This window comes from Tetrao urogallus (assembly GCF_951394365.1).
Source record: "Tetrao urogallus genome assembly, chromosome: 21".
In the NCBI taxonomy this organism is placed as follows: Eukaryota; Metazoa; Chordata; class Aves; order Galliformes; family Phasianidae; genus Tetrao; species Tetrao urogallus.
The window spans coordinates 5,444,410-5,454,802 of record NC_136834.1 but is presented as its reverse complement, the minus strand read 5'-3'; the positions used below and the strand labels follow the sequence as shown (position 1 = coordinate 5,454,802).

Here is a 10,393-nt window from a genome sequence, read left to right as displayed (position 1 = left end):
ACAGGAGCAGCAGAATGGACTTGCACTAGTTTTACTTTAACTGTAAAGAATGTATTTTTATTACAACAGGGAAAAGAGGTCACAGGAAATTCCATATTTATATTGTGCTTTTGTGACTTAAAAAGCAACAATATGATTCACTCTATAGTATACACACTCAAATATATATATGTATATCACTCATTGTTTATTTTGGTAAGTGTTTATTTTAATGATTCAGTATTTGTGATGAAAAGACTTTATTTTTTTGTTCTGTGAGACATTCATATAGAAATATATTTAAATGTCAATGAAACCTTTTTTTATACATCTCTGCCTACTCTGCCAGCAGTGACATGGCACATACCAAATAGTTTTTAAAGTGCTAAGTCAACCTGACATTGTATTTTTCCATGTCAGCTTTTAAACTTACCTAAACAGTCTCATGCTCTTTGCAGTTAATTTGGTCGAGGGACTGATCCACCTCCTAACCTAACGAACTTTATGTCAGCTGCATTTAAAACAGAACTGTCACAATGTGAGAGCACACAGTAGATAACTGAACAGCACTACCACCAGTTAAAGAACTCTTAACTCCTACTGCTTCCACTGTTATTAACAAGCTGAGGGGGGGAGAGGCAGGCTGCATCCATACTAAATTACTTAGCAGTAATCAGAAGTTTAAGTCTGCACTGCATTCACAGTGAATCTGAACACTTTATTCAGGAACAACCAGCTGTATCCCTGTCACAGACATGTTAATTTCTGTTTCCTTCAGTTATTTAATGCTGGAACAGAGAGGAATTAGTCTCTCTGTTCATGCAGTGCAGTTAAAACCACTTCTAAGGAACTGAATTTGTGCCCTGCTCCATCAGCTGCGCAGTACATAAATGCAGTTATTTAACCCTGAATTTGCAAAACAGCCTGTGCATGCATCAGCCATTCCACCTCTGAAATGAAAAACAACTTAATTAGAAAACTATTTAATATGTAACCAAAGTAACCGTTCCCCATAACTTCAAAGATTCTTCTCTGACAGCAAGAAAATAACAAGAAATGCCCGTTACTCACCCTTGCCTACTGAATTTGTACTTTGATTTTGTTTGCCAGTGTTCATGTTCTACTGCTCTTGGATTTTAAGTATGAATCTTATTCCTAAATAGTTCCTAGTCAAGTTAACTAGACAAACTGTCCTCTGTAGCTAAACAAGGAAACATATCTTCTGATGGAAAACAGACATTTCTTAAGTCTAGTTCCTTAACTGTAAGGCTTCCCTTTCTCAGATTTTAGGCCTTTGTGTAGAATACAGTTAAATCCTGCATTATTGGGATGGATGCATCAGTAATGTCCTTTCTGATTCAGAAATGACTTTCACAGTGATCACTATCATTTGCCTAGAAGGAGGCAAAAATACATTCTATTTAAAATTAAAATCTTAAGCAGTTATTCTTGATTAGAAGAGTCAGATAAAAGCTTTAATTTTCAAGATTGCACCTCATTCTATAATTAGTATGCAGAGGCTTCCTATTAACCTATCCCAAGTCACTTACTCCTGCAGGCATTTCTGCACTTACATGGTAAACTTCTAAATTAAATATAGATGTGATCACCCATCTTAACCTCCCTTAATTTTAGCAGTTGCACTCTCCCTCTTATCAATTCAAATTCTTCCAAGCTGCTTGGTTTTGTTCTATAACCAGCTCCACCATCAATCCAGAAGTACTGTGTTTGTAATTAGGAAACTAACACTCTACTCTTCCAGAAAAATATCTTCCTACAGCGATGTAGCTCCTATGACATATAGATGGTAGAAGCACAATATATGCCCATTCCTTAAGAATTTTTGTTAAGCATTAGCCCTCCCTGAAGTCTCCTGGGTTTGTCTTGTATTTTCTTTTATACGTAGACGAGTGCACATTTCTTCTGTGAAAATGGAGCAACAAGATTTCTGGAAAAGAAGAGGGGGAAAAAAAAAAGGGGGATAAGTTTCTCTGTATTGTAGAATCCAGCTTTTAAATGTTCACTAGACTTTCAGTGCAGTGGATGGGAGAACAAGAACGCCAAAATACACATTCAAATTCTAGTGCAGTTTTATTTACGTGTTTTCCTGCTTGTCAAATGACTTGAGAATAGCCATACTTGAGAATAAACTTGTTATTGATGATTTACTGTCCTCTGTACACACGGGAGTATTGGAGTGCAGTCGGTCTGCATTACAGTAAATGCTTCTATTTAATATTTTAAGGTTTTTAAAATTTTTATATTGCTTAGGCTACATAACCGTCACATAGCCCAAGCAACAACAGAGCAAGGATTTTAAAGAGTAAATACATAGCATGTATTTTCCCCATTACATTTCTCTCCTCAGACAAACAAGATTGCCATGGTCAGAAAGCCAGCATTCCGCCCAGTGGAGCACTAATGCCCACACTAAACAGAAGGGAGCCCAAGAGGAAGACAGAGATGATGACAGTCACCCACCTTGACATGTCCAGCAGCATGTCTGCTCTTATTTGACAGCTCCACCATAGCTGCAATCACTCCTAATGCAAGGCCAATTGCAAGAGTAAGAAAGAGCCCACCCAGAGCTTGGGGCTGCAGGGGGCTCCATCTGTCTCTGCTCTGGTGAAGGCAGCTGGACTCCCACCATTTGTTACGCAAATAGTCAAGATCACCCGATTCGCGCAGTTTGAGGACAGCAACTGACAGCTTCTTAGTCCACGGGGATGCTGGCAGCAGAATGAAAGAGAAAAGCACGTAAGAGAGGTCACAGCCACTAACATTTGTAATCAGCCTGCTACTACATGACAAAGCAGGGTTAGCTGGGTGCTGCTTCCCAGCTTTCAAACGGTCTTTCTGCAGAGTGCAGCAAAATAATCTGAGTGCTTTCTTGGATAACTAGATAACAACCATTCCTATCCTATCCACTCACAGAATAATGACAGTTTGAAGTCTTTGAAAAATACTATCAGTCATGCTTACAAGAGAACAAATTTGATTAAGAGTTCTTCTGCATTCTTGGTACCACAGAGCAGGAGGAAAAAACAGGAAAAAAAAAAACAAACCTGGTATCATTAGCAGTGGGAATTTTTAAAAGCTGCTGTTCAAAATAACAGCGAGCACTAGTGATAATTCATTTACTGAATGAAAATATTGGATAACTGGGTTTATTTGTTCATAGTGGATTATTAGTACATAGAACACTTAATACATAGAAAAAAGCCTCTGAGTTTCAGGATTTAGCTATTCCAGGCTCTTTGCTCTAACAAACTATTTCAAACCCACAAAATCCAAGTGGAGAAGTGGGACAGAAGTCATACACAGTGACTCACCCTGGGCAGTGGCAATGCCAAATCCTCTGGCTCCAATAACTTCAGGGGCTCTGATCAAATTGCAGTGCCTGGCGGCTGCAAGGTCTTGAGAGATGGATTCACCAATGAAGGCATAATTGGATTCCATCACACGTTGAACTGCTTCCTGGTAGGTTTTGACTAAAACGTGGTCTCGTCTCTTGTCCATATATTCATAGATCATCTGATGGATGGGATTCTTGGAGTTCTGCAATAAAGTGACGTGTGAAACAATTATCCAGAAAAATATTTGCCTATGTGCAGTGACTGTGAAAATATTTAGAGAATAAGAATGCTTAAAACCATTTACCTTTCAGCCCTCCAATTAAAATTACCATCTTTCTAGCACTTTATGTTCAAGGTACACAAGAATAACCCCTGAAGACTAGTACCACTGTCTTAAGAGAGGATACACTATTAACACAAAATCTTCTGCATGCTTCTCTCTCAAAGAAAAGGTGAAAGAAGAGATAAGAAAACAACATATACCAATCACATTGAAGTACAAGAGAACTGACACAGTCTACAGAGAAGAAGGTGCTGTAAGACCCAATGTGCAGACAGCTTGACTGCACTTTAGCACTTCTAAGGCAGGCATGTACGTGCACAGTTAAATTTTCTGCACCTTAAAGAAGTAGAAAGTGGAGGAGCCATCCAGTGTCCCAAACTCAAGCTTCCTTTGCTTCACAAGATCTTCAAAAGTCTGGATCGGGAGCTGCTCGCTGCCAGAGCTCAGCAGCGCGGTGAAGTTGGCGATGTAAGCAGCCAGCAAAGCTATGGTGAAGAACCACCAGATGGCAGCGATGACCCGCACAGAGAACGCCTTGGGCCGAGGGGTGACACCTGCGAGCCCAATGGAGCCGACAGAAAGTACGGGTGGTGAGAGAGACAGCCTGAGACAAAGCCAGCACAAGACTTTTTAAACATGCCAACCTGCGAAAGCTGCTTTGCAGCTGTTTTAGGAACACACGGGCCTAAAAAGCCCTCAGTGGCTGGTTTGAATAGCATCAATGCTGCATGCTATGCAGAGCCAAAGTAATACTACTGGCCAAAAAAAAAAAAAAAAAAAGACAAAAAAAGACTCCACAAAACATAAGTGCACTGGTTAGTCCTGGAGCAAGAGTTACAGCAGAAAACATGCAGTGCTCACATGAAGCCAGCCACCTGCACAAGTCCCTAATCAAGACATCTCTGTTTTAGCACTGCCAAGAGTCCCTATTTATCATCCTTTCCCTCAGCACCCAACCATACAGTACAGCACTCTATATGCACTGGGCATACACAGTACATATGCACGTATGTGCTGGATATGCAATCAGCTCCTCCCAGCTCACCTTGCAACGTGAGCGCTCCTGCTCCAAACCAGAGGCTGTTTAAAAAGGTGAAGTGATTCTCTTCATTCTTTGGCTCATTCCATTCATAAGGGCTCAGCCTATGAGGAAATAACAGGATGACACCAGACACTAAAGGAAAAAGCAATCCTGCAGCATGATGTGCAGCAGTGCAGACAGCCTGGAAATGCCCTATCTTTCCATCAGAGGTCCTCCTTTACCTGTAGCCCAGTTTATCTAGTAGACAAAAATGCTCCTGGTCAATACCTCAAGTATTTGCAACACTGAAGGCTCAGGACTGGGCATAAAACAGGAAAAGCAGTAATAGAACTTTTGTTCAAAATTGCAAATGCAGAGAGCGTTAGTGCAGCCTCATGAAGAGAGGAGGAGAAAACTGAATGTCCTGGGAAAGGAGGGAGGGGAAAGAAATTCATCCACAAAATTCAGTGTAGGATTGAGTGCATGAAAACACTCTGGGAGAAAGGACTGTGCCAAGGAATACGGTCAGAGGGAAAAACAACTTTGAAAAAAAGTGAGAACGAAAAAGCTGAAACACAAACACACAGTCCTTCTGACAACAGTGGAAAATCCACATCAAGAGATACGGTGATTTTCATTGGGAGTTCCTACTCTTAATCTGCCATTAAGCTTTATTAGCTCAGCTTCTGGATTTGTACAGAAAGTTTCTCAAAGCAAAATGTACCCTGGTACTTTCTTAAAAATAAAAATCTCTCCATAGCTGGGAAAGCAGTTGACTCGAGCAAAAACTGTAAAACACATCTGTACCTGGCAACAAGGAAGAGGCAGACACACGTCAGCACATAAGCAAATAGGAGGCCAGTCCAGGTCTCCTTACTGAAAGGAGCCAGGAAGTGGAAGAAAGACATCTCCTGAGAGCTGGTGTCCTTTCGAAGCAAGATTCCAATCCCAGTCTGCAGGAATGGCGTAGTGAAGGAGATTACCTCTTCCCTTGCTGATGTGACTGTCAAGGGAGCCACTGCTATGTCTGCTTCCTGTAAGAAGTAGTTAAAATATAACCAATCATCCAGCCTGCCTGAAGACTTTTATCACTAAAACAGAATGCTTCCCAGGCTGAGTGGACAGATACCTACGTGGCCAATAGCCAGGTAGGCACAGCTCCTGGGCTCCTTTCCTTGTTAATGCTGCAGTTTCTCAAATATAAAATGAAAGTTACCTGTCTCAGAATCTCTCCAATCATTCCTGTCCAGTTCCCATTGGAAGAGATGGCTCCATACTTCCCATCTCCCACCACCTTCACCTTATAGCTGAAGTGAAGCATTGAAGCGAGTGCTTTCAGCAAATCAATGCAGTATCCCTCCAGTTCTGCACTTCTCACCATGACATAAGGATCTTCCTGCATAAACAGGGAAATACAATTACATGCCACCACAGTCTGCAGTGTGACTGGCTGTGAATTAACTCCAGCTATCTCCCAGCTACAGGGCTTTGTTACTGCCTTACCAAGATTGTTGTGACAGTCAAAGCTGGAAGGTTCTCTTCTGGTCCCCTCAAGTCATTGGCCTACAAATAAAAAATAAAGGAAAAATAATTGGATTTCCCTGCTTACCGAGGGTTTATGTTATAATGTGAGCGTGTTCCATGACAGTAATTCATCAATCAAAAGCATTTCACTTTATGGCATGTTGTCAACATACAAATAAAAAAGAAAATCACGTTAAATGCTGTCACAATTCTTCAGGTACAAAGTGCACATAGTCTTCCAAAGAGAGATCAATTTGTGCTGCTGACAAAACAGCTAGCAGCCAATTAAGGCCTCATTAGAGAGCAATTCCTGGAGACAAAACAGCAGGAAACCTGAGATGAAGCAAAAACATTGTCATGGTTCTATGTTTTTTTTGTTTTTGTTTTTTGTTTTTGGGTTTCAGTATTCCACATCAAAACATCATGTAGTGTACGGGGCATTAAAGTGTCACTGCCCCAGTTCCAAGTACCTATCCCTGTCCATTACAGCAGTCACGGGATCTGGCCCTTCCGGGTGGGGGGGGGGTGCTCTCTTGCTGCCTTGCAGTGGGTGCTGGAGGGTGCTTTCCTAGCCGTTCCAAGCTTTTTCAGGTTTGAATCGGTCCCGGGAACTCTCTCTCTCTTATCTTGTCTGATTTATTAATCTCAATTTCAATTAAATTGTATATAGTGTGTTATTTTGTATTCCGATATTATAGTAAAATAAGTTTTCCTCCATAGATTGTTGCCGCTGTTCTTTTCCTCCCTTCCTTCCTTCCCATTTTTGTGGGACTGGGGTGGGGGGGGGGGGAGGGCAGAGGCCTGTCGCCCCTGTCACGGACATAGATTGATCTGGTCAACTCCGTGACAAACATGAATTCACTTTCACATGAAACACCAAATTCAAGAATGCATCTTCCAACCTTACAGACTGAAGATGCTTTCTGGTCACCAATACTTCAGAACAGTTCATGTTTTTGCTACTAAAGCTGTCTTCACAGATTAAACACATTGCAGGCTGGGAACTCATCTATTTCTGGATTTAATATCCAAGAGCTTTTGTACATATGACTTTATTGGTAACCCTGCATCAATGAACTTCAACATACCTTAATCATAGCATCATCATTCCTCATTGCTCCTGAAAAAATAACAACAAAATCAACTCCTTGCAGGGTTTATGCTTACAGTTCCTTAAAAGTGAACTTTCATAAACTCATTTCACTTACATCAACAGAATGATCATCCTTGGACTCAGAAGTTCACAGTACAGCTGACTTGTAGTAACTTTGTAAGATTGTTTCCTTATTCACAACACAGTATTAATGCCAAGCAAACAGAGGCAGAAACATAGACAGATTCAGGCTGCAGAAGTTTCTAATTCTACCTCTATTATTATTATCACTCACACATTGAAAAACAGATTTTGCAGAATCGCCCTTCCTGATGAGTTGAAAAGCCAGCAGTCCTGCTGCTTCACACGACTCAGATTTCCACCCCCCCTCCCAGCTCCTGCCAAAGCCCCTCTGCACCCCTAAGGAAAAGCCCTGTAAACAACCTGAAGTTCATCAGCATTGAATTCCAAGACAAAAGGGTTTCTTGATAGGTTCCTATTGTTAAAAGCAGACAAAGGAGACCATCTCGCAACCATTGGGGCAGAAATCCTTCTCTTCCTCATTCAATTGCTTTCTCCCCGAGAATTACAGCTGCTCTGACTTTCCATTCCTGTGAAAATTCACTGCAGAACACCTGAGTGTCACCAGATCTGCTACTGATCTGCTGTTCCGTATTACCTCTCCTCCTTCTGTTTCCTCTTCAGTAAAAATCCACTCGTAAAAGTATTATTAATGAGATTAATTAAGCTTTTGGCTCTACTCTTTGCTCCGATGTGCAGCTCTTAACAAAATCTGTTGAATTATTTGATCCACAGCTTCCTTTATCATAACACCCAGAATACCTCAACTCCCCAAATCTGCAAGAGATATAAACTGTAATAATTGAGATGCAGAATGAAAAACACAATTGTGTGGATGTATAGCATATTAACTACCCAGGATGTTCTCCTTTTTTTCCTAGAGTGTGCAACATTATTGCTCCCTGGAATCAAAGAATTCACAGTGCAAAAGCCAAAACTAAATAATAATTAAAAAAATAAATAAAATAAAATAAAATAAAACAAAGAAATTAGAGTGCTTTTATTCTTCCAAGCAAAACTGTGAGTTTCTCATTAAATATAACAACGTATTCATTCATTATGTATTATTCATTCTTTGGATTTGCATTTTCTTGTGCTGAACTCCACATTATTGTTAAAACAAAACCTGCTTTTTCCCTGTCCTCCACAGCTCTCCATGGGAGCTGGAAATCTTCACAAAGGAGTTCTCTTGTCTCTCTTCAGAAACTCATTAGAGCCAGTGAAAGCTGTTTGAGGCTCCTTTTTTGAAGACCTGCTAGGGTTTTTTGGAAGAAAACAGTCTGTACCGAGGGCTTCAGCTCCCCCACAGTGGCTCTGGATGCAGCTGTTCAAAGCCCCATTGTAGGAACTGCTGAAAGGACCATAAGTAATCGAGTTGCAGCCCTAACTCTAAGTTCATCAGAGTGACTCTTCTCAGGGGCCAAGCCCTCGGTGTGAGAATTTACAACAGCACACCACAAAGGGTCTCATCCCTCCACTCCTGCCCCCAAAGGTTTGCTGCTGCAGGAAACAACCATGGTTGCAAAAATCAGCAACCACAGCAAAAACAAAAAGCATTTAGCACAGATAAACCAAGGACTGGCCTCCTCACCCCCACTTTTCTACTCTGTCCCCCCTCTGCCTAGGTTAGTAACCCTTGGTACCTTCTGTCCACATTTCCCTTTATGCAGCTTGTGACCATGCGGGATAGCTGAACCAAGAGGTCAGATGGATGACGGTTCTGGAGTACACTGGGACACTCAGGATAAGAGTATCAGAGAAACTGACCACTGTCACTAAAGCTAAAGACTGATGTATACGTAACCTGAAGCAACCTGCTGCTACCACCAGCTCTGGTCAGGTAGGGGACAGGCAGGTGAGAGGGGCAGGAGAACCAGTAGAGGAGCCAATTTTTGTTTCCTAGTAATGCTGCAAGGCCAAGCTCCTCCTTATGTCTCCCACTGAGACATAGAACACCAAAAAGCCACAGTAAGATTAAAACAGCAGCATTTGTTTCAGCTGCAAAAGCAAGTGCCCCAGCTCCTAGCTCTGGGGATGCAGCATGATCCAACCAGCTGACTGCTGTGCACAAGTCACTGGCAGGCTCCTGCTGGCCCTAAGGTAGGTCCTGGCAATGTCTTCATAACCAAATCTCAAGCAAGTTTTAAAGACGGTGTCCTAATCTAGCACTACTATTAACAAGAATTAAAGAAATGTGAAGAAAAAAAAAAACAGGTTTGAATGCAGCTAGCTTTTTTGGCCAAATATTCTCACCTGTCTGGCTTGATTCTCTCAGGAGCAGCACAGCTGTAACCACACTGAACATAAAGTGAAGTCCTTTGTCCATTGCAGCAGAAATAGTTACTGTTTAGAGAAAACTTCCTGTTGAAGTTAAAGGAAAATCATTAATACTGGTTTTATGATTCCTCAGTGCTGAGTTAAATCAGTACATCTTGGATTTTCTGCATCTCAATTCTGAAGAGCTCCAATTCAAACAAGGTCACATCTGAGACCAAATAGAACAAACATTAAAGAACAGGTCCCTGGGAACACTTTAGTGCAGAAAAACGATGTGATGAACACATGAAATGGATGTATCCACTGCCTGTTGCACTGTATCTTTCCCAGCCAGCTCCCTACAGAGGAGAGGCAATGTCTCCTCAGGTGCAGGGTCAGTGTGCAGGCATCGATAAACAGGAGATTTTTCAGGAGGTCCTTATTTCAGAGACATAAAAGCAGAATGTTAAATTTCCCTTTTTTGGGTTGCAGAGGAAAAAAAAAGCAGGAATGATGCACTTGAGCCAGCAAGGAACAGCTGTTCTGTTTTGTTTTCTGGTAAATTTAACCAGTAAATTATTGCTACTTTTTCATTATGATTGAGTATGTAACTATGAAATGATCTTTACAAAGATTAAAAAAAAAAAAAAAGCTATTCTGAGCTGGTAATAAAAATGAAAGAGTTGTTATCACACTGGTTGTCTAAAAAAAAAAAAAAAAAAAAGGATACATTTTGTGCAAAATGAGCATTTTTGCAAAGGCAAATGTACTTCCTTAACTCCGTGTTGGTACCAAGATAA

At 41.1% G+C, this 10,393-nt stretch overlaps 1 protein-coding gene across 1 annotated transcript; it reads right to left on the bottom strand.

Annotated features, from left to right (window-relative positions):
- Positions 1 to 1,825: 1,825 nt before the first annotated feature.
- Positions 1,826 to 9,669, bottom strand: LOC306954400 (putative glutamate receptor; the record flags this gene model as incomplete). The annotated part of the gene is made up of 10 exons (XM_079545488.1): positions 9,591 to 9,669; positions 7,252 to 7,283; positions 6,143 to 6,202; positions 5,856 to 6,035; positions 5,447 to 5,673; positions 4,664 to 4,761; positions 3,955 to 4,172; positions 3,312 to 3,537; positions 2,461 to 2,708; positions 1,826 to 1,927 (listed from the first exon to the last, which is right to left on the bottom strand). The coding sequence occupies exons 1-10, from the start codon at positions 9,661 to 9,663 to the stop codon at positions 1,826 to 1,828; spliced, it is 1,464 nt and encodes a 487-aa protein (XP_079401614.1). The 5' UTR covers positions 9,664 to 9,669.
- Positions 9,670 to 10,393: the final 724 nt, after the last annotated feature.